The sequence below is a fragment of the Epinephelus fuscoguttatus genome, linkage group LG22 (genome assembly GCF_011397635.1).
Source record: "Epinephelus fuscoguttatus linkage group LG22, E.fuscoguttatus.final_Chr_v1".
Classification (NCBI taxonomy): Eukaryota; Metazoa; Chordata; class Actinopteri; order Perciformes; family Serranidae; genus Epinephelus; species Epinephelus fuscoguttatus.
In genome coordinates, this window is record NC_064773.1 from 9,219,314 (window position 1) to 9,243,630 (window position 24,317).

General features: G+C 42.3%; 1 protein-coding gene across 2 annotated transcripts in view; it reads right to left on the minus strand.

Moving 5' to 3' along the window:
- Positions 1-23,751, minus strand: part of lin7a (lin-7 homolog A (C. elegans)) — a 68,231-nt gene extending 44,480 nt beyond the window's left edge. For both annotated transcript variants that reach the window (XM_049566915.1, XM_049566917.1), the window contains exons 1-2: positions 23,637-23,751; positions 972-1,090 (exon numbers count right to left, since the gene is read on the minus strand). In XM_049566915.1, the coding sequence (XP_049422872.1) occupies positions 972-1,090; positions 23,637-23,673 (156 nt within the window). In that variant the 5' untranslated portion in view covers positions 23,674-23,751. The remainder of the gene's footprint in view (positions 1-971; positions 1,091-23,636) is intronic.
- Positions 23,752-24,317: the final 566 nt, after the last annotated feature.

Here is a 24,317-nt window from a genome sequence, read left to right on the forward strand (position 1 = left end):
GTGTGCGTCTATGGGCATACAGGTCTTCAAATGAGGTGTGTTCAAGTGCATTGTTGGCGCATGGCTATTTTGAGGCAGTGAAACACGACACTGACCAACAAAAACCTGATATAAATTCAATGGTACAGTATTTTCCTGCTATTTAAAGGGTGCGTTATTCAAATAATAATACACTCCTACATAGCTGGGCTTACAACATGTAGGTGAAATAACACATCATTACTGAGGAAAATATGAATTACATTTTGCAAAATGTGAACATAGCAGAGATCAGAGCAGAGCAGAGTTGATGTCTTACTCCCCTAATCCAATTTACAAATCCGCCATGTAAATAGCAGTCCACCAGGTGCAGGCACGCAAATGCATACAGTTACCCATGTTCATTACACATAGGCAAAAGTGTTGTAATAGTAAGGTTTTAGTAAAAATGCTTGTGTTTGAGGAGCACTGAGCATACAACTGGATAAATGGGACTTGGATTATACTGCATGAGTTGTGTGAGAGTTTACAAACAGATGCTTTGATACAGTTGTTGAACATGGACCCCAATGACTTCAATTCATCAAGAATTTTCTTAGGTTTTAGATTCTTTGTTCAGTGTGGAGGCATGAAAGAAAAACAAAGCCTTCTTTACAAATTCAAAGTAACGCCCGGTGATTAATTGATAGACAAATAGACATTCTGTGGGTGAAGTATTCCTTTAAGGTCCTGACAACACAGCAACCACAACCAAACAGGTGAAAAAACAACAGCTTCATCAGCAGCAACTTCGAGGGGAAAAACATCCCAGCGCCAAGCACAATGATTGATTGGAGGAGCTCTGCAACAACCGAGTTCTAGCACCAGAAAGGTCATCATAAAAAAGTAGAAAATAAAAATAAATAAAAAGTCTCACAGAAGAAAAAGTACGAAAAGACATGAGTCATGTCGGTGTTCACGGACCAGCGGCTCCCTCCTTGGTTGTGACTCACCTCTCTGATGGCTGTGCAGAACTCGCTCTGAAGGACCTTCTTCAGAGACTGGAGCTTGTGACCGGGCACGTCACCCGACTCCTGCAGCTTCTCCAGCAGCTCGATAGCCCTGGCAACATCTGGCAGAGAGAGGGATGGAGAGCGGGTGTGAGTGTATGTGTGTGGGTAGTCATGCCAAGGGGACAAAGGGGGGAAAAAATGCCCCATTCAATTACATTAACAGCACAGGCGCTGGAGCGAATCAATGGGTGGGATAATGGAAATAGACTCAGTCAAGGCCAGCTGGGGCAAGAAAGATAGAATAGCAATCCCATCCATGGATCGTTTGCATTGGCTTAGCTATATGCATGAGAATAAGGCAGAGGGGGAATAAGTCAGGCACTCATTTGTTCAAAGGTAACACTTCCTGGTAAGAGTAGGCACCGGCAGGCATTACAAAGCATTTACACTAAACCGTAAGCCTTAAGTTAGAGGCTGTGACTCCAGGGTCTACTGAGCTCTCCTCCCCTAATTAGCTTGAGCTGAATGAGTCCGCCAGCTTGGCTGATTAATTTCTCGCCCTCTGAAACTGGCAGGCCAAATAGAGATACATAATGGAGGGAGGGGGGGAGTGATTTGGTACTCAATCACTGGACTTGGACTGTTGGGTCAATAATATGTTTTATTCAGCTTGTGTGTCCAGAGACCTGCGACAACACAGAGACACACGATTGGTACAGTTTTACAGTAGAGCGGGGGAGTTTTTCTGTGTTCTAGTTACACGCCAAAATATAGTGGTGTTGCATTACCCCCATTTTAACAGCTGCAACTGATGATTATTTTCATTATCAATTAATCTCATGATTATTTCATTAAAATGGTAATTACGCCAATCACAAGTTCCCAAACAGATTAGGAGTTCTTCAAATTGCTTGTTTTTTAAAAAAAGTAAACAAATCTTTTTAAGCAACTCCTTTTAGTGTCCGGTATGTACCAGGTCAGCCAATGGTATGTCCGAGTGCTCATGAATCTGACTCTCCCACTCGCTGTTATCGCAGCTCATGCTCCCTGCTACAGTGAGTAAACAAGAAGCAATTAAATCAGACTTAAGTTGAGACCTTTGCCAGCCAAGGCCATTGGTGCATTCGAGTGCTTCTCAGATGGGTCGACTTGTGTACATGGGCTTTAGGTTGTCAAAAACATGGGCGCTACAAAGAAGATATGTTGTACTCTATCACTCAGAGCGATTAAACAATACATTGATGACAAAGAGCAAAGGAAACTTATCAGGTGAGCCATGAAATACTATGGTAAACTCATTCTTCAGATTATTCCCACACCACATGAATGCAGCACAAGGCTGTGTCCCAGTCAGTGACATTTCTGTAACATCGTATTGAGCTTACCTACCTACATACAAGTGGGATGCTGAAACAATGCTTAAAAATAAATACTTTAACTTTATAAATGTAAACATATACATGATGACCCAAGAGAAGTTTTGTGGGGCGGGCAGGACTAGCTGTCAAACGTCCATGTTCTATAACCTAGTGTTATGGAGAAACTGACACCATATTTTGCAAAAAGTATCCAAACTTTAAAGGTCCAAAACATTTACATATTTAAACTCAAAGAAACTGGTACTGTGAAAAGAATCAGACTGCCCGTTATTACTTGTTTTCCAGAGGAACAGTCCAAATCCCAAACTTTTTTTGCATTTCCAATCATTTCAAATGAAAATAAAAAACACAGATCGTTTTAGCGCTACACGTGTTAGCTCTTTCAACATACACAAATAGATTTTTTGGCCACTTTGGGGCAGCAATGCAAGCTGCAAACACAATATTGAAAACCATGTAAAGCTGATCTGTTGAGCGAGCTCTGAACAAGTAATGTCTGAATTCATCTGGAGAGGTGTTGTGAATATTTGCTCTCCTTTTAGCTCTGTTTTGGTCACCATCATCTCTCGAGGGAAACATCTGTCTGTTAAGCTGCTAAATGGTCCAACAAGTCCTCAGACTCATATGTAGACATATGTCATATGTTCATACCTCTGAATACGACCCACAGGAGTGTTTCCTTGACTAGCTAACCTACTGGTGAATGACAGAATAGCTAATATAACCATTAATGGTTGCAGTTTCAAACTCGTGGGTAACGTTATGAAACGGTGGCAATTGCATCAAAATTACATGGTTAGGTTTAGAAAAAGATCATGGCATAGCTTAATAAAAGTACGTATTGCAATATTTTACACGACATACGTCACATGTAATCACTCACATTGACATCACTCATAAGTGGACAAACTAAGTTTTTTTGTCAAAATAAGTCTGAATTGACTTTTGGTTTCACACAGGACATGAATACCAGTCTCCTGGATGAAAGTCCAGTGTTTGTTTGACCCATCTACCTCCTCTCACTCCCACTTATTGCGCTCAATACTACGTCGCCTGACCTTCTCCTTTGCTCCCATAATGTTCACTATGGCGACTATAGTTTGCCGCCCAACAAAATTGTAAATATGGGTTGTAATTTGTTGTTTGTTGTGTTTGTTCCTTGATGGCACATGATAAAAGGTGATTTAAAAAGACTTGCAAAGTTAGTTTTTGTAACGCTTTTAAATCAATTTCATTTAGCCGTATTCCACAGCTTATTTAGTTATTTTATTTAACATTATTTTCCACCAGCAAACACAACACCCACACTTTACATGACTGACAGCTAGGCTGCTGGTTTAGATTCATGTCACTCCACCGAGCATCAACGGCATCATTTTTTAAAAAGACCTTCCACAGCTCGCTTGGTTGCCCAGCAGGAATCGATCAATGCTGAACAGCCACGTACACATTCTCCAGATTACTGTACATGTGTTCTGCATCAGATGCACACACACACACACACACACACATGCATCAATATTTATGTAGGAAAAATGAGATCAACAACCACGCACAACTTGTTTTCCTCTGTTGTTTAAGTATTACAAATAGTGCTTATGCCAGTCGATAAATCAATACTTTACAACATCAAAATGCCTAAAATATGGTTCAGCTTCCATGGAAATAGCTGTTGGTTGCAGCCCTAATGATGAGCACAGCTGACGAGAGTATATACCTTTAGAAAATAAGCTATCTGATCTTAAACAAGCAGCAAGTGAATACAAACTGACTAATCAGTTTCTCTGTACTGTCATCTCTACAAGGTTGTATCAGTGTTTCTTTTCACAGTACACAGTGATGAATTGTGCGCACCGGCATTACACTCACACACACACACGCACACACACACTGATATTGAATTCTGGGAATATGGGAGTAACTCAATAAAGCAGATGGCAGACAGAGGAGCTTTTACTGTTTGCAGACCTGTGGGAGACAAGAAAAGAAGGAGACTCCTGCTCCGACTGTGTGAATACTGTTTAAGGCCATAAAAAGGAAATATGGAACACACTGAGATTGTACCCTTTATTGCATTTTCCTTTTTATACTGCATATGGTCGACAGTGAGTGCAGAAATCCAATGCCTGTTTCTATTTTAGGCGCTCTGTAATAAAGCACCGCGGATTATATTGATCTGCTTGAAATTGCAAGTTCAGTTCCCATCGAGGCGGGTTACAGCTCGCGAGAACTGGTCCGGCGGGAGTTGTATTGGCAAATGAGAGCTGGCAATGAGGCAAGTCATCATGATGATGCTAATCAGCCATTAATCAAACGATTAGACTCAGAATTGCCTGTGAAGATGGTCGCAGATACCTGTAAATTCGACACAATGTTAAAGGAGAACCATTGTGCTCATTTTCAGGTTCATACTTGCATTTTGTGCTCCTACTAAAACATGTTAACATGCTTTAATGGTCAAAAAACACTATTTTCCTCATACTGTCTGTGCTAAAACACAGGTCTATATTCCCCCTCTGTCAGAAAGACTCCATGTTAGCACCTGTCTCCATAAGCACCCCTCCTGAAAAAGCCAGTTTTTCTCTCATTGGTCAGTGCTTCAAGGTCATCTATATCTCTGCATCTCTGCATTGTGTATAAATGTGACTGAGAATAGGGACATGTTCCAGCAAGAATATGATCCGAAATCAGGGAGAAATTGACAACTTCTGCAACTAAGATTACATGTTCCTACATATTAGCAGGTAGCGACACGTAGCAGTGTGTTTGCAGCTGGTGAATGACTGTGCAAAGTGGCTGTTTCTCCCTTTACAAACCACCAATAACACACAGACACAGCCTGACATGTTCCAGCAGGAATATGATCCAAAACTGGGGAGAGATTAACAACATCAGCAATCAAGATTACATGGTTCTCTTACGTTAGCATGTAGCTATATGTAGCAGTGTGTGCAGCAGTTGGGGAATGACTATAGCAGCACTTTCAGAACTTGTCAAGAATCACCAATAAAAGCCTCTAAACACAACTGGACATGTTCCAGCAGGAATATGATCCGAAATCGGGGAGAACTTTACAACATCTGCAACCAAGATTACATGTTTCCCTGACATTAGCATGGAGCTACATGTAGCAGTGTGTTTGCAGCCGGGAAATGTGGCTCTTTCTCCAGCTAAAAATCACCAATAAAAGCTTCCCAACACAACCGGACATCATCCAGCGGAAATATGATATGAAATTAGTAAAAAAAATTACCATCAGCAACCATGATGACATGTTCCACTGACTTTAGCATGTAGCTACATGTAGCAGTGTAGCCTACTTGCAGCTAGGGAATGATTGTGAATAGCAGCACTTTCTCACATGAAAAATCACCAATAAAAGCTTTAAGTTTTAAAATTCACTACATAGCTGTCTCTAGAGTTATTTTCCTACTGTCATTTATTATAGCGATTGGAATAAGGAATGGAGTGAAAAGAAACACTAGTGCGTTTGCTCTATAAGTTCATGGATGTGGAAGATCTGAAAAATTTTCCTAACTGAAAATTGAACCTTTTGAGTTTCATTCACCACTGAGCAACATTAATAGGAATGAATGGGGCCATACCTCACTGTATCCAGTTCTCTATATCCATAATATAGCTGCTTTAACTGAAAAACAAATCCACCATATGGGGTTTTAAAGAGCTGATTTTCTGCTAAGTATACCATATTAATATTTTCTATCAAGGTGTGTGGGTCAGTTCCCCCCTATGCCTGAATATATAAAACACAGAGTCTGAATAGCTTGTAATGAGCTGGTACACTTCCAAGCAGCAAGGGCATCTGTCTAGGAGGTTTATGAGCATTTCTTTCTCATTAAATGGAGGTCAAGGGCCATCCAGGAAAGATTTCCCCCCCCTTTCTGCAGTTATTTGCTTTCACATGCTCATTAGCACCATTTTCCTTATCCACATCAAGGACTTTGACTAGGCGTTTGGAACTTAACTTCAAAGATTGGTATTGCAGACATTTTTGCTGGTGCTTTCATCTCGCTGATCAAAAGTGATGCCTGCTCATTTCCTAATATAATCTTTCTATTTGAATTTGGGTAAATTTCATAAGCTTTGGATCAAATAGATGAGCTGCTCAATTAAGTATTACAATTATTGTAATAACTGTAATACTGTAACCCAGTTACCAGAAGAAAATGTTGGGATTGTATGTTTTTGCAAACCATAAATATGTATTACATTTGCCCGTTTCATACATTTCACATCAACATTTCTAAAACGTGATGTGATGTCATGTATGCGCTGACTGTCATTGGGAGGTGTAGAAGATGGTGGATAGACGTGGCGAGACCCCTGCCAAGATCAACAAACAGTAAACCGGTTTTGTTTTGGTGAGTCTTTGCTGTTTCCAGTGGCTTTTAAAGCACCAAACATGGGTGGCCACCCGCAAGTATGTTTACACTGTCTTTTTACATGCAAGCATGAGTGTTTTGTAGTTTCCTCTCGGTGTGTTTCCATCAGCTTTTTAGGCTCCAATGGTGGGTGTTTTGTAGCAACCTGTCGATATGTTTCCACTGGCTTCTTAGGCTTCCAACATGGGTGTTTTGTAGCAACCGGTTGGTGTGTGTCCATTGGCTTTTTAAGCTCCAATTGGTGTTTTGCAGCAACCTGTCTGTATGTTTCCATCAGCTTTTTAGGCTATAAACATGGCAGTTTTGTAGTGCCTCAATGGTGTGCCTTCACTGGCTTCTTAGGCTTCCAACATGGGTGTTTTGTAGCAAACGGTCGGTGTGTTTCCATTGGCTTTTTAAGCTCAAATTGGTGTTTTGTAGCAACCTGTCTGTAATTTTCCAGCTGCTCTTTAGGCTCCAAATGTGGATGTTTTGTAGCAACCTGTCAGTATGTTTCCATCTGCTTTTTAGGCTATAAACATGGCAGTTTTGTAGCAAACCATCTGTATGTTTCCACTGGCTTTTTAGGCTCCACACATGGGTGTTTTGTAGCAGCTAGTTGGTGTTTTTTCCAGCAGCTATTTTGGGCTCCAAACTTGGTATTTTGTAGCAACCCCTTGGTGTGTTTCCATCTGTTCTTTAGGCTATAAACATGGCAGTTTTGTAGCAAACCATCTGTATGTTTCCACTGGCTTTTTAGGCTCCAAACATGGGTGTTTTGTAGCAACCAGTAGATGTTTTTCCAGCAGCTATTTTAGGCTCCAAACTTGGTATTGTGTAGCAACCCCTTGGTGTGTTTCCATCTGCTTTTTAGGCTATAAACATGGCAGTTTTGTAGCAACCCATCTGCATGTTTCCATTGGCTTTTTAGGTTCCAAACAGTGGTGCACTGTCATGACCCGCTGTTGTTTTTCCAGCAGATTTTTAGGCTCCAAACTGTGGTGGTTTGTTGCTATGAAAAGCAGTTATTTTTTACAGAGACATTGCTGCTTTTTCTGCAGGGATTATGCCCCCCAAAACGAGTATTTTAAGCCAAATATGATCTTTTCCTAACCATAACCAAGTGGTTTTTGTGTCTGAACCTACCCAAATCAGTGACATTTTTTTAAACATAAAATTTTACAGTTTCTGCTGCATAGTAACATGCAAGTGTAACATATTCATGGTTTGCAGAAATGTACAGGGCCAACATTTTTTTCAGGGGATGAACACTATAAGCCTGCTCCACTCAATGTACGTCATGGCCCTTTGCAGTTTTATCCCAGTGAAAAAGTACAGGGACACAGAAATGGTGATTACAGGTGTCAACTCAAAATGAGTGGTAGTAAGTGTAATCATATAGCTCCTTGGTTCACACGGAGCTGCTCAGGGGTAATGAAATGTCTGCTGGCACTATATTGGCACATTTACTGCTTCCAGTGATATCTAATCTCTGTCTGTGAAGATTTTCTGCTTCGCTGTCACACTGTTTGTCACACACGGGAGATAGCGTTGTGAGAAAATGTGTAAACAAATCAAAGTAGTGTTGCATGAAAACCGGCACATGCCTGCTGGATTATTTCTAGCACATAATATGGTGCAAAAAAACCCAACAACTCCCTTTTGTTTGTGTCTTAAGTTCTGAGCCGCACAGATTTAAGCAAAAAAGTCCCATGAGTCTACTCCAATACCCACGGCTCTGCATGCTTGATGTGAAAGTGGGACATCAGATGAGCTGTGTGACTGATCAGAGGGGTGTAAAAAAAACCCAGGGGAAGAGGCATTGAAGGGTGATTGTGTTCCATGACAGAGCATGCTGAGATGACTGCAGGGGGATCACAGTTACGTCACATTTACAGGAAAAGATTTTCCGAATCAGATGTGCAGCGAAATGGCATGTTACATTATCTAATAGTCTGGCAGTGAGAGGGATGGGGGGGGGAAGCTCCTGGATGACCCTTTGTGTGATGACATAATCACGGTGAAAGACCACACTTATTTCATATTATACCTTGGACTGAGAAAAGAGGCTGACTGAGCAAATTAAGCACAGTTGAAGATAACACTAAGTATGTGTTCAACACCCACATGGTGTGCCTGTTACATGCAGTCCATGAATAACTTTAGCTGCAGGGTAATATAGGAAATATGATCCAACCAACTCTGCTACACAACAACAACACACATGAACACAGCTAAATTTAACACCTTTACAATATGTCATAATTAAATAATAAACTGTATTTCAAGCCATGCATTTTTCCAGGAAAGGCTGACCAATCATTGCAGCTGGGGGAATGATTGTAACGGAGAACAGTAGCACTTCCTGCCGTGAGAAATCCCCCAGTAAAAGCTCCTAAACACTACCAGACATGTTCAAGGAGGAATATGACATGACACTGGGGAGAAATTTACAATATTGGCAGCCAAGATTGTGTATCCCTGATGTTAGCATGTAGCAGCAATGCATATGCAGCCAGGGAATAACTATGGATGGTTGAACTTCTCCCATTAAAAACCACTAGTAAAAGCCTATTAACACAACCAAACATGTTCCAGTAGGAATATGATCCGAAACCAGGGTCAAATTAACAACGTCAGCTACCAAGATATTATGGTGCATTCCAGGCAGGCTTTTGAACTTGTAAGTCACGACTTCAAGTCACGAGTTACGACTTTGTAGCGTTCCAGGAAAGTTACGGCAAACTTCCTGTTTAACGTTGAACATGGCGAACCGTTTGTTTGTGCTTCCCCATTATTGCTATCGCCAAAGGTACCTGCTCCTTGCTTATTTGAGTGAAACGGAGGAGGATAGGGTCACAGATGCTATTATAGGCTATTTTTTACGTTATCTGTGTGTTTGGGAACGTATTTTGTATTGATTTATTCTTGCACTAGAAACTAGCTGTTAGAGCAGCTGCCAATAATGCGTTAACATTAGGGTGATTTTATGCCTATTTCTCACCATATATCACCTGCATCAACACCGCATCCATAGGGCTGCCATTGTTGTTTAGAGGAGTAAGGTAATTGGTTTAGAGAGCTGTGTGACGTCAGAAACCGTAACTGGGAGTACATCGATCTGGTACGACTTCACGGGTGGGAAGTTACGGGTTTGACTGCCGTTCCAGTGCACTTTAATGGGTTACAGGTAGTGAAAACACGAGTTACAGGTTGCCTGGAACACACCATTATATTTTTCCCTGACGTTAGCATATAGCTACATGTAGCAATGTATTTGCAATTGAGTAATGACTGTGTGTAGCTGTATTTTCACCCATTAAAAATCACGAATAAAAGCTTCTAAACACAACCAGACATGTTCTAGCAGAAATCTGATCCAAGATCAACAAAATATTATTAACATTTTCAAACAAGATTACATGTTTTTCTGACGTTAGCATGTAGCTACATCCAACAGTGTAATTGCAGCCTGGCAATGACTGCAATGGAGAATGGCAGCACTTTGTCCTGTTAAAGATCACCAATAAAAGCCTCTTAACACAGCCAAACATGTTCCAGCAAGAATATGATCCAAAAACAAGGGTCAACATCATTACATGTTTCCCCTGACATTAGCATGTAGCTACATGTAGCAGTGTCTTTGTACATGGATAATGACTGTGTAGAGTGGCACTTTCGCTCATTAAAAATCACAGATAAAAGTTTCTAAACACAACCAGATATGTTCCAGCAGGAATCTGACCTGGCACCAGGGTCAAATTAACAACATCAACAACCAAGATTACATGGTTTCCTGGCATTAGCATACATGTAGCTACATGTAGAAGTGTACTTGCTATAGGGTAATGACTGCGTATAGTGGCACTTTCACCCATTAACAGCTTTTTAACAATCAGACATGTTCCAGCAGATTTATGTTTCAAAATCTGGGGAAAAAAATACATGGGCAACCACATTTACATGTTTCCCTGACGTTAGCATGTGGCTATATGTAGCAGTGTATGTAGGCTGGTGTAAATGCTTGCAGTAAGGTGCACAGAGCAGATAACCATATAAAGAAATCTGTCACACTTTGATGTCATTTTAAAACCAATGCAGAAAAGAATGTTGAAAACAACATATTCAGAGCGGTCTGAAGCCTGAGGTTTTGCTCACGGGGATTACTTGTACACACAATTACCTCGTTATTTGAAACTTTGGCTATGTTTAATGTGAACATCCAACCATTGTAATTTTCTGACAGAAAAAGCATGATAAATCCCCTTTAATATAAAAATGATTATGCACCTTTAACCTCTGTTATTTATCTGGCAGCTACTAATATCATGACATTCCAGAGCCTGCTATTCCACCCCTACCCTGCAGTTAGTGTGAGCATTTTTCACCTCTGATCATCACCTGACAGCCACACCCAGCTGCACAGCTGCTCCCAATAGTCTCATCAACCTGCCCCAGTATATATATATATATATGTATATATATGTGTGTGCCTCTTACTCTCAGTCCTCCGCCAGGTTGCAACTCAAATGTGCATCCGAGTCTTTAATCTGTCATACTCAACTGCTATGTAAGGGAAATACTCCTCCACTACTGGACTTCACAGCAACCCTGACCAAATCTATTCTTAAAATACAGTGGAGGGAAATCAAGTTCAGCCCTCGAGTGTTTTCTATTTTGACTTTAATCTCAACCCAGAGACCCGCAGTTTCATGCTCTTGGGGAATCAGTGGGTCCAGATGTGTGCAACATCTGCACAAGTTTTATACATCCACCTCAGTGAGAACTATATCTGCTCAATCTCCACGCTGACAACTGAATATCTGCCAAATTGAGCATATCTGTGAAGCAAACAGACTGTATGCAATTAGGTCATTCTCACTGTGCAGTTTGACAGATTCTTCTCCAAAGGAAGAGAAAAAAGAGCTGATGCTGCTGTATCTAAATGAGGAGGTCTTTTTTTAAAGAACGGTGACACACGAAAAAAAGTTTCTCTCTCTCATTATCTGCAAGAGAGAGCTTCAGAAAAAAAACAAACCAAAGTATCACATTGTGCAAAGGAAAATCATGAGTTGTAATTACAGAGTATCTTTTGACATGTTTGAGGAGTTGTGACACCAATCAGAATAAATTGTGCACACGCTACATCAAGATACAGTTATAGTGTAATGCACCGCTGCCATATTAAGCAGAGCGATGACACCGGCAGAGATCCCGTCAGCAGTTAATTTCCCTCCGCTATACTTAGGATGAGGGCATTCTCATTAGTGATACTTAACGATGAAATGAGCTAAGTTTAATGCAAGTTTTTTAATTACAAGACTGTCAAGACTTCACTAATAGTTTCTCTGAATAAAGTCTCCATTGTGTGCTGACGATAAAATCACAATATTTATGAAGGTTCAGTAATGAACCAAAAAGCAGCATTAATAAATGTGCCTGACAGATTTTCACTGCTGGCTCTTAACTCCACCGTTTCACTCCCAAACCATCAGTTCAAGGTGTTCAAACAGGATTAAAATAGGAGTAAATTTCCCAAAATGTTTTCTCTCTTTTTCGCTTCAGGCTGCAAGGTCCTGAATTGACCTCATGCGGTCCTCAAGTGGGATTATGTTCACTGTACTTGCAGGAAAAGCGTGAAGACAACATGCAGTTTTGTTGTTGGTTGCCTAGCAACATTGTTCACTTTCATCACCTGAATGCAAAACATATAGTGTACTTGACTTCCCGTGTCGAAAATATGACCTCATGACATCAATTTCGAGGCAGTGTTACAACGCAGATGGGAGTTAGGTGCAAACAGGTGAGCCAGCAAAACAGTCAGTGTTAATGGACCTCAACAACCTGGGTTTCTACTGAAGGTTTACTAAATGTTTTAAACGACTGGGGCAAAAATTCTCATGGCTGTTACAACTATACGGGCACATACACTGAATCCAACAGCTTCTCCTGTCTGGAGGCTGTGGAAAGGCTTTCTAAGGTAGAAACAGACAGGAAGGACAGGCTGGTGCGGAACAGCAAAATTCCTGCTAGATGCTAACAGTCAGAGATGGATTATGAGAGTATAAAAGCTTCTAATGAAGTAGTTTTCCTTTTAGAAAATGTATTTATACTAGAACAATGTGACAGCCTCTGGAAGCCAACACACATTGCCAAAAACTGCAGTTCCTCAAATGGCCACTTGCGGCTGAGTCAATCCCCATTGACCTCCATGTTAAAATGCCCAACTTTACAGCAGAAATAAACATGTTTACAGCCTGGTACAAAAACAGTTTGGGTCTCTTGAGCTAACTTCAACATTCATGACAACTGTATGAGGGGTGAATTTCGCAGTAACCAATTTAAAAAATCAGTGGCATGATCACCAAAACATCCAACTGCCTCCATCACCACAAAACCCACAAAAAAGGTACATAAATGTGTCCTTTTAGCTAAATTATTTTTCATTCATCTTCTGTAACCGCTCATCCTGTTAGGGGTTGAGGGGGGGCTGGAGCTGGAGCCTATCCTAGCTGACAATGGGCGAGAAGTAGGGTACACCCTAGACAGGTCGCCAGACTATCACAAGGCTGACACAGAAGCTGCTTTTACACTGCCAGATTTTCTGTGAATGTTGGGCCGTTTTGCCGGCAAGCTGCAAACGTTTAGTCACATAGTGCCATATTGGCGAGTTGATCTGAGGTGCCCAACTTTCCGCCTCACAGGGTAGTCATACTGGCGGAACCTTTTTGGTTTGAAAAGAATGAGGCAGCCTTCTGCAACGGGAGGGGCTGTTGATGATTTGTGAGAGGAGCTGTTGATGATGCCGCACGTGCGACCCACTGGCAGTGGATAAACAGGAAACAGCTGATAGCAGGAATTAGCGGGCAGCTAGTAGCAAGAGGGAAACACAAAGAGACAAAAGAGACAAAGAATTGTGCACCCTCCTTGTCCTTGCAAACAAAGAGGCCATTAACCGTCAGATGACGGGGACGGTGAAGAACAGGCCAACTTACGAGAGAATCGCTGAAGGACTGACCAGCCGCGGCTTCCCTCCCACGTCACTGTTTACGTCACACGCTGAGCTACACGTTTTGTTACTTGCTCACGCCCCCCATTGCCCCGAAAAAGGCGCATTCTCTGTAAACAAAAGTAGGCAGGCGGCATTTTGCTGCACTCCCCGATTTTGTTTTTATACGGCCAATGCTGAAAGAAGATTGATTGGGCTTTCCTGCAAATTTGCACAATCCCTACCTAAAAGGGGCTATAGAGACATTCATGCTCACATTCACACCTACAGCCAGTTTAGAGTCACCAATTAACCTAATGTGCATGTCTTCGGACTGTGGGAGGAAGCCGGAGTACCTGGAGAAAACCCACACTGTTACTGGAGGAACAAGCAAACTCAGCACAGAGGAGCTCCGTTCGAACCAGGAACCCTCTAATTGTGAGACGATAATACTAACCACTGCACCACCATGCTGCCGCTAACTCATTAGCTTATTGGACTTGAATTTCACGACTTGATTTGTGACTTGCTTGACCTGAGCAATGACCTGACTTATCTCGCTTGACTTAAAGCAGGGACTCAACCTGACTTGCTTTATTCTGACCACAGTAACTTTGGAATTGCTTGAGACTTTAAGGTTAAAACTTGAGACTTGCTTGTAACTTGCAAATGTGTGAATTACCCCCATGGTTGGAGAAAATCGAATACCGTCCCCGATGGAAATCAGTTAGACCGGAGGCAATGTCAGACTGAAGTGTAATAAGTTGACAATTCTGTTTGATATCAGGCAAACAAAATGTAGTTCCCCCTTGATACGACTAGCTTTAACAACCAAAGAGACCCACGCTTACCTCATCACACACTCAGACTCTGTAGACGCATACAAGAGGTCTTTATAGCTTCTTGTTTTCGATCTATTTTAAAAGAATAATAAAATTCAATGCAGAGAAGAAAGATAGTGTAAAATGACTATAGCTGACATTGTGTGTGTGGCAGCGTACTCTGGAAACTAATTTCCCTGAGCTCCTCTAACATCAGGCTGTGACTAAAAAAGGTCATCCTCATCATTTGCTGATTAGAGAAAAGGCACAGAGCTGAACAAAGCCACAGTGACACGTGATGAAGGCTTCAACGCTCGACAAGGCCCCACAACATTGTTGTGGGGATGTGCTCGCACTGGGCAACGCTCCAGCTTTCTGGTACAATTAGTCACTTTATATCAGTGGCAGAACTGAGCGTAATTCATTTCCAGTACTTAGAAGTGTCGTTTTGACAAAACTGAAGGGATGTAAATAAACACGCCCAGATCCGAGGCTGAGCTCATTAAACAATGCGGTCGTGATAAATCTCTGAAACCTGAGGATCCTCCTTTCAAATTCTGCTTGAACGACCTTCCTCCGCCTCCACTCCTCCACACCTTTGTAGCCTGAGAGATGCTATCTGGGATGCCGTGCATGAATACAATGTCCTGAAAAGGCCTTGCCATCTGCCACCACCACTTTGACCTGGGTGTCCTTGGTGCCCTTGGCAACTCTGCTGCTTATTCCAACCATAATAACTGAAATAATCACTTTCTGAATGAGTGAAATGGGACGACGGGGTTTTACCAAACAATTCCCATGCCAAGAGAATTAGCTCTAATTTGCCCTACTGCGACGATCCCCTCGAAGCACAACAAATAAATCACTCCTTGAGGACTAATGGCTCCTGTGGGAGCCTGTGGTGAGAGCAGAGACCGAAAACATCACACTTATTGTCTTCTTCATCCTCACTAATTACTGGACAGCGATCCTCCAAGACAATTACTCCAAGAACCCTTTATTTTTGTATTAAACAGAGGTAGGCTGAGATATCTCTGCTTGAGTGACCTTGATCTGACTGAGCTCATCTTTCCACTGTGAGAGATGCTCTCTGGGATGCTATGCAAGAGTAGAATGTCCTGAAGAGATCTTTTCATCTGCCATCACTACTTTGACCTGGGGGTCCTTGGTGCCCTGACCAACCCTGCTGCCAAGTACCCCTCCAAGACAGTTACTCCAAGAACCATTTATGTCTGTGTCTAACAGAGGTGGGCTGAAATATCAACAACTACAAGTGACGTCAGCTTGTCAGCAACCCTCTAATCCTTCAAATCGCTGGTGTGACTAAGAGCATGTGATGGGAATAAGGTCTGGCCGCAAATCAGTGAACTCGCCATGATCTCTCAGTGGGAAAACAAGGACTGGGGCAGCCGAGTGCAGCACATATTCCTTTCAGTCTATTAAGACAGGAGGCTGTAAACTGTAGTGAGACTCACAAAACCTTGACACACAGGGAAGAAAGCAAAAAGGAGTTGTGCTTAAAGAAGGAGTTCTTTCTGGAGCTGCCATTTTGAAGTGATGTTCAGCAGCCTCACTAAGAAGAATGTACGTAGAGAAACTAGTCTCTATAGAGTCTGTATGACGCGGCTACAAGATGCTGGGCTGTAAACTGTACAGAGACTCACAAACCCTTGACACACAGGGAAGAAAACAAAAAGGAGTTGTACTTAAGGAGTGAGGAAATCCACAGGAAGTGGCCACGCTCAACAGTCAGACAAGAGTCTCGTTAATTTCCAGGGCTGGTACCTGCGGTTATTCCACAGGCTAGTTAATAACATGTCGGGCAGGAAATCCAAAGTGTGGGATCATTTTGAGAAGGTGAAGGACGAACCCAAGGTGATATGTAAACTCATCTTCATTGGTCGACTACAAACATGACGTATCATCTGAAACATGGAAGTAGCTACATGCCCATTAGCCCACAGCGTCATTAACAGGCGGCTCGCTCAGTGTGTGATGTGCACTTGTAGATAAAATATAGGCCTATATTAATGAAGGTTCATTAGTATAGTTTTGTATTTCTCTGTAATGCACTACTCTTTCTCACACCTTCAACTCAAATCATTGTGTTGCCCCGCCCAAAATATATAATTTATAATTGAATTAATATCATGAACATGCAGGCGACTAGTCGACTAATGGTCCTAAATGACGACTATTGGTCAACTAGGAAAATTCTTAGTCGGGGGCAGCCCTAGAACCAAAGGAAGAAAAGAAGCCTGGATACTGAACTGCAAGTCTTAGTTCTTAACTCACCTGCTTTGATTATCTTCAGCACTCGTCCTGTGGCCTTGTGCCTATGACATAATCGCAGCTGTGACGATGTTCAATACCACAGCACAACCTTGAGTATGATATTGCTTAAATAAATTTTGTATTAATCTTTTGGATGGTCTCTGCTGCTATTGTTACTATTTATTGCCAAGGCATTATTAGGTAAATTGCCCACTTATATCTCTAGCCTTCTGTCCTTTCACACAAGCAACTATTGCTCTCATTCATCAAATGGTATTCTTTTAAATGTCCCCAGGGTGCACTCAGAGCTCAGTAAAACTGCTTCCTCTTCTTATGCACCCTGGGTATGGAATGAGCTCCAAGATGTTGCTACCTTCAAAGCACTCCCTTCCCTGAACATTTTTTAAAGTATTTTAAAAACGGCCTTAGAGGAAACATGTTGCTGCTTTTATGGTCCTTGACCCAAGTGGACTGTGTATGGACATCACTGGTTTGGCCTGTGTACCCCTTTTCTCTGACTATGTTTCCCCTGTGTTTAAATATGTGACATATTTTTATTATTTTTACTGCTGTACCTGATAGTGTCGCTGTCTTGACCAGGACTCCCTGCAAGAAGAGATCTTGTATCTCAGTGGCACCTTCCAGGCAAAAAAAAAATTTGTCTTGCTTTCATGATCACAATATATTGAATTGTAACCCCTGTATTGTGATACATATTGTATTGCCTAATTCCTACCAGATTTTCCTTTAAAACTAATTTTAGGTAAACGATCAATGCTAGTTGTATTTTGTGTATTTGCTAGCAATGTGTTATTACGTGGAAAAGTCAAATTGCTAAAGATAAATTACAGCTAGGTCAACAGTTAATTAACTGCCAAGAACATTTTTGACCGGTGACACTGTCGGTCTATACATTCATTTTCATCCTCTTCACTTTATTGCGTTTTGCACCACCTGAATCTGACGAGAGCTGGACAGACATGCGAAACATAGTGCCTACTGCCAATCCTCCAGTCTTCACTCATTAGCTAGCCTTGGCTGCTTTGCACTGCACACCAGCCAGGTAGTGGGAGCTAGCTAGCGGTGCTGCCCATTTGGCATTTACCGCTGCTAACGCCATTCTGACCAAACAGCGTTACTGTGGAAACATTGAGCCCACACTATAGTCTCCCTGCACGTCGCCCTAGTGAGTAAACATCTCAATTTTGAGCCACAAAACCCCTTTAGCATCACTGTCTGTTAGCAACGTTAGCAGTGTCAACACAGCTAGAGGTGCTAATGTAGTTAACAATGCTAAGCGGGCTTTTCAGCTCAAAATTAAGCTACATATTCACTGAGGCTACCTCAGTGGAGGGTGGCCACTTTGTTTCCGCAGCAGCACTGTCCCACCGCTGGGACGATGTTACCATTGGTAATCGCTAATTAGTGGCGCCGCTAGCTACTTTAGCTCCCACTTGACCCAGGTGGTAACAGCGCAGATCAGCCAAGGCTAACATTAGCTAACCAGTGGAGACCAGAGGGTGGACAGTGGGCACTATGTTTCTGTGTAGTACTGCGGCTAGTTGGCTGTCTGCTTGCCAAGCCAACATGAAATAAAATAAAAGCCAAGACATTTACATCACAAAATATTTAAATGTCGCCAACTCTAAATAGATAGCGCGTCGACGTGTGGTGCTAAAGCTCACCGAGTCAGTGGAGTGCTGGACTAAAAGGAGAGGTCTCTTCATGTCAATGGGTTTCAAGCTGTCAAAAGCAAAATTAACCAAAACTGACATCTGTAATTAGGCTACACTACAACACTGAAAGATCTTGTGGTTGGGGTTTTAAACACAACACAAATCTTTGCATGTGAATTATAAATTAAAAATCAATACAGTTTTATGATCAAAACAGTATTGCAATACTCAAATGTATCAATGTAAAAGTAGGCAGGCGGCATTTTTCTGCACTCCCCGATTTTGTTTTTATACGGCCAATGCTGAAAGAAGATTGATTGGGCTTTCCTGCAAGCCCAATCCTGTGACTCAGCTCACCTTTCCACTGTGAGAGATGCTCTCTGGGATGCTATGCTAGAGTACAATGTCCTGAAAAGACCTTTTCATCTGCCATCGCCACTTTGACCTGGGTGTCCTTGGCGCCCTTAGCAAATCTGCTGTCAAATGCCCCTCCAAGACAATTACTCCAAGAAGCATTTAGTTCTGTATTTAACAAGGGTTGGTTGAGATATCAACAGAGTGACGTCAGCTTGTCAGCAACCCTCTAATCCTTCAATCGCTGGTGTGACTGAGAGCATGTGATGGGAATAAGGTCCGGACGCAAATCAGTGAACTCGCCATGATCTCTCAGAGGGAAAACTAGGACTGGGGCAGCCGAGTGCAGCACATATTCCTTTCAGTCTATTAAGACAGGAGGCTGTAAACTGTAGTGAGACTCACAAAACCTTGACACACAGGGAAGAAAGCAAAAAGGAGTCGTGCTTAAAGAAGCAAGGAGTTCTTTCTGGAGCTGCCATTTTGAAGTGATGTTCAGCAGCCTCACAGAGAGGAATGCACTGTAGAGAAACTGGCCTCTATGGACCTGAAGATGACACAGCTACATGATGTTGCACTCTGTGTGAAGAGTCAGTCCAAATATTTCTCAAATTGAAAATGTATCACTTTCATGCCCTTCCAAAGGCTTCACCAGGCTATCACTCTGTCTTTCTACCTGTATAACCAACAGATGAACATCAACTTCAGCGCTGTATTTTGGGCTTTTTAAAGATCATTGGATGTGGAGGCAGTCACTAACTGAATCAGAAGTACTGTGGCAGCCCAGTCACCAATAGAAGATGCTGGCTTTGTACATTTCTACAAACCCAAACCTGTTACATCATACCAATATTTTTAAAGTAGCATAGTATATGAGGTGACTTTGTCTCTGGGAGGTGAGAGGATGATGGATGGTTTGACACCTAGGCAAGATGCCTGCCAAGCTGCAGATCCCTGTTCTGAGACTAACACATAACAAAAACAGTTGTGTGTTGGTGAGTCACTGCTGTGTTTCCAGTGGCTTTTTAGTCACTGAAGATGGTTGTTTTTTAGCAACCTGTGGTTGTTTTGCTATTGAGGATAGCGCCACGAAAATTGGTTGTTTTTTTACCAAGACACTGCTGCTAATACCTGAAAAGATGTTTGACAGAGCAGTTTTCTTTGAATCATACAATGTCTAGACACACACAGACGTGCAGGTTACAAGTCCTGATATACACCAGCTGCTAATGTATAACATGCATTTTATTCACAGTAAAGTCAGTTCTTCTTTAGGTTGGGTTATTTCTGTCAAACTGATGTTTTTAGCCATGCTAGCAGTGTGATACGAGCCTTGCTGTTGATTGGCTTTTTCAGTTTAGACTTTACCATCTTAACAACTATGCTACTGAATGCATTGGCATGAAATTTTGTAAAGACATTCATACTCCCCCAGACGTAAAACATAGGCACTCTTTGTATAGAGCCATCATGAGGTTGACATTCGTGGTTTTGAGTGAAATATATCAACAACTATTGGAGAGAACGTTAAGAATTTCCAATTCATGCGATGACTGGACGAAGATGGACGGTATATTTTGTGGCACATCAACCGGGGTGTCATATTTCCAACACTGTTGATTGGAGCCAATCAGAGCTGGAACCGATAAATGCCCATGACTACTGCACAGTCATTTGTCCTGGGAGTGAAGGCTGATTGTAACCTTTCCCAGTGGCATAGTGGTAGTTAATGAGGTGGGTGTGCGTCAAGGTAGATTGGAGGAGGAAGTCGGTATACTCTTATTTATTCCAATCAGTTTTTCGCTGATAGGTGAGTATACTGTAAATAGCCAGAAGAGGTAGGTATACGGGCCCGGGCTCACTCTGAAGTCGTCAAAATCCCACGCTTGGGCAGTGACTTGCGGCGTCAGAAACCATCAAAAAAATGCGTTCTTTTTACGTCGGCCTGATACACAGCCGGTTGCCGTTATAGGTTAACAGCACTCAGCAGCGTCAGGTTGAAATGCAGTGGGACAAGAACGAAAGTTAAGCCAGGGAAAGTCCAACAAACACTAACTTCCACCTGGGGGAGTGGTGTTCACGTCCCATAAGATGATAAAGCCAAACCCTGTTATTTATCCTAAACCTAACCATGTGCTTTTGTTGCCTATACCTAACCACAAACATTTTTGTAAGGATTTCCTGTGAAAACCGAAGTGTTCTTGAAAGAAGACAGTGCATGTAACAGGCAGAACTTGACACAGCATCCGAGAACGCCAACAACCAATGTACCCAGGGTACCTTGCACATCATATCTCAACATGGAAAGTCCATGACCCAACGTCGATATGTGACGAGATCGGGGTGAGAATGTGTTGGGTAGTTGATGTGGTGGGTGTACTTCGGGGTAGATGGGAGTAGGAAGTTGGTACACTGTTATTTATTCCAATGACTTTTTAGCTGATAGGTGAGTATACCCCGTGTACCTCTGTATAACCTCCACTATACTTAGGACTTTTCCCATTAAATAAGTTTGTAGTTCGTAGTTGCCACAACTTGCAATTACTGCACACACAGACGATCTCTCTTTTGGCAAAGGGGTGAAAATCTAGCTTGCTCATTCTCTGTAAGTTTCTAAAAATACTCCTCGACCAGCAGCAGCCACTGAGATACATCCAGAAGGACCTCTGCTGTCACTATTCCATATCAAAAATTGCTGTCATGTCTGAGACTTGCCTATTTGCAGTTAAATGCCAGCTCCACAGAGAAATGCAGACTGGTTTTTATAAAATATTCAGGGAGGTTCAAACCCATTGTTCTTGATAGAGGATGCTGCTGCTTGCTTATCACAGCCATTTCCTCCGACAATAACAGGAAGGCCAGTGATGTAAGATCTTTTCATCCTGCTGTGACCCAACAAGCCAAGTGGGAGCTCTGGAAACGAACATCTCTATCCGTTTCCTCCCTGCGTGTGTTTGACAAACTCAGCAACCCGGCAGCTGAAGCCTACTCCCAACATGAGACGAGGCTATCTTTTCATTAGCAATTACAGTGTTTTCTCCAAAGTGGCAGCAGCTGAAGGAAAGCGAGCCTGTAAGAGAGCCTGTGTGAAGCTATCATTATTACTGTTCCTGCCATTACAGCTGCCAGCCGCTGACTGGTCGAATTCATGCCACAGCATGCGAATATGGATCAGTCCTCCCCTCCTGCATTCAGGCTGAGGTCACGTCTGAATCTCTGCCCCTGCAAATGACTGCGATCAGATAAGGCTGAGCGCTGACATTTTACCAAGATGGAAGACATTCCTCTGAGTGTTTAAAAGCATGTTTATCAGCACGGCTAAGCCTCTTTCTGTAATTCTATAGGATGACTCGCAGAGGCGTGGGTTGTATTGTTTTTCTGATTGCCTGCAATCTGAAACTCATTTCATTAACTCTCCATGATATAGCACTTCTTCACCCCGCAGACTGTGCATCAGTAAAGCTTCACTGCCCACACACATTAAACTTTACTGAAGAACAAATTGAAATTGAGCACACAGCGGGTCAAAAAAAAACAAACCCCTCTTTATAGCCGAAAATGATCAATTGTGGCTAATTACTTGGATTCCACATAACAAGTGACACCAGTCAGATTAATTCCCACGTAATAATTCATGCTCCCACGAGATTACGTGTATTTATAGTCACCTCCTGTGGCTTGGAAGTGACTGGGGAGCTGATGTTAGCTTTACTTGGCACAGAGGAAATAGCTCTCCTCTCTCTATATTTGACAGCATCCATTTCCTATGCAAGGCTTGCGCAATATTACATTTCACCATGGGATATGCATTGGTCTGAATGTAAGGCTGGGAGTTTCTCACTTGTGCACTAAAAATAGTCACTTTAACAAGAAAGTACGGGGATATAAAGTGAGTCTGTGCTTCATGTATACGGGGCGTTTTGTACTGAAATCTGTCTAAAAGCTCCCAGTGGTATTGCTATGATATTTCTAAGGGGGGCTTTAATGTCTATACAATATGCTAAACTGGGTTACAGCACAGCAGCTCTTTTCTTTAAGAAGGAGAATGAAACATATTATGCAAAACTGGATCCTGGAGGCATTACTATCTTATGAATGAGGTCAGGGGATGCACAAATAAGTGTTTAAGTCACATGGTCTGCAATTACACACAGCTCTTAGTAAACACTACCTGTGGTGCATTAGCAGCACAGGCAGGCTGACACCATCACAGTGTGTTATCATGGGCTTTAATTGCAATTTGCGTGCACACAGGATGTTTCCAACAAGTGCAAAAAACACTCCCGTGAAGGCACCAACCTGCCTGGCTTGCACCTGCACAAATCCAAATACAAAAGTTGTCTCGTATATGTCAAAGTGGATGTTGGTGCCAGAGCGCTTCAGCAGCTCAAGCTTTATGTTTACAGATGAAGCGCACAAAAACAAGCAGTAACGGTGTGATAATACCGAGGAGGTTACATAATATAGATGGGAATGAATGAAACGCGCTGTAAGCGATGTACGGATGCCCATCTGTCACATGCATGATGGTGAATTAATGCGATAATTAAACACATGAATCAAGCGCTCCGTTCTGCAAAATGCACGCGCGCAACGGACAGGCTGTTTTTTCTTATTTAGAATAGCACGAGCTCATGTTGCCTTCAAATGCCGACCCGTTAAAGACAAATCTGTACGAAATCCAAACACCTGGATCAACCCCGGGTTGCCAGGTCCTTTTGCCCGAAGTTTGACAAAAGGTGCAAAAAGCCGCCAGATGACACAGACATGAGAAAGCTCCGAGCGCCTTACCTCGATCCAGAGAGAGCGGTTGGACCACTGTCGCCATGACTGCTGTTTACTGGAGACTGGAGAGACTACAGAGCTACAGAGCTGCAGCATCACACAGACAGAGAGAGAGGAAGAGAGGGAGGAAGAGAGATGGGGGGGGGTGGTGGTGCTGGGAGTGGTTGGGAGGGGGATTAATCTACCTCCATCCTCATCATATCTCATAACCTGGCATTGTTTGCACAGGAACAGCAGCTTTGCAAACAAAATAAATAACTAAATGTGCTTCTTGTCATATTGAAGCACCACTGTAAAAAGATGTAGCACGATGATGTCTTGACACATCTGCAATAAAATCATCTTATGTATTTTTTTCCTCACAGACATTTGATTTCTACCTAAAGACGAGTGAGTGCATCATCTATAACTGTATCTGTTCAACCAACTAAATGATTTGTATCTGTACTCGGAACGGGCGGGGCTTATCACAGAAGTGGGTGGAGCTTATGTCAAAGTGGGTTTGGCCTAATCAGAAGTTGTTATTTTAAGCTGTAGAGTAACAGATTAAACACAGCTACCAAAATGGGTACAGACAATGACACATTTGACTCGTGCATTATCTGTACCAGTATTCGGCTCAACCTGATTTCTAACACATGATTAAATAAATAGCTTTTTAAAAGTGATGATACTGCAGCTGAGGCT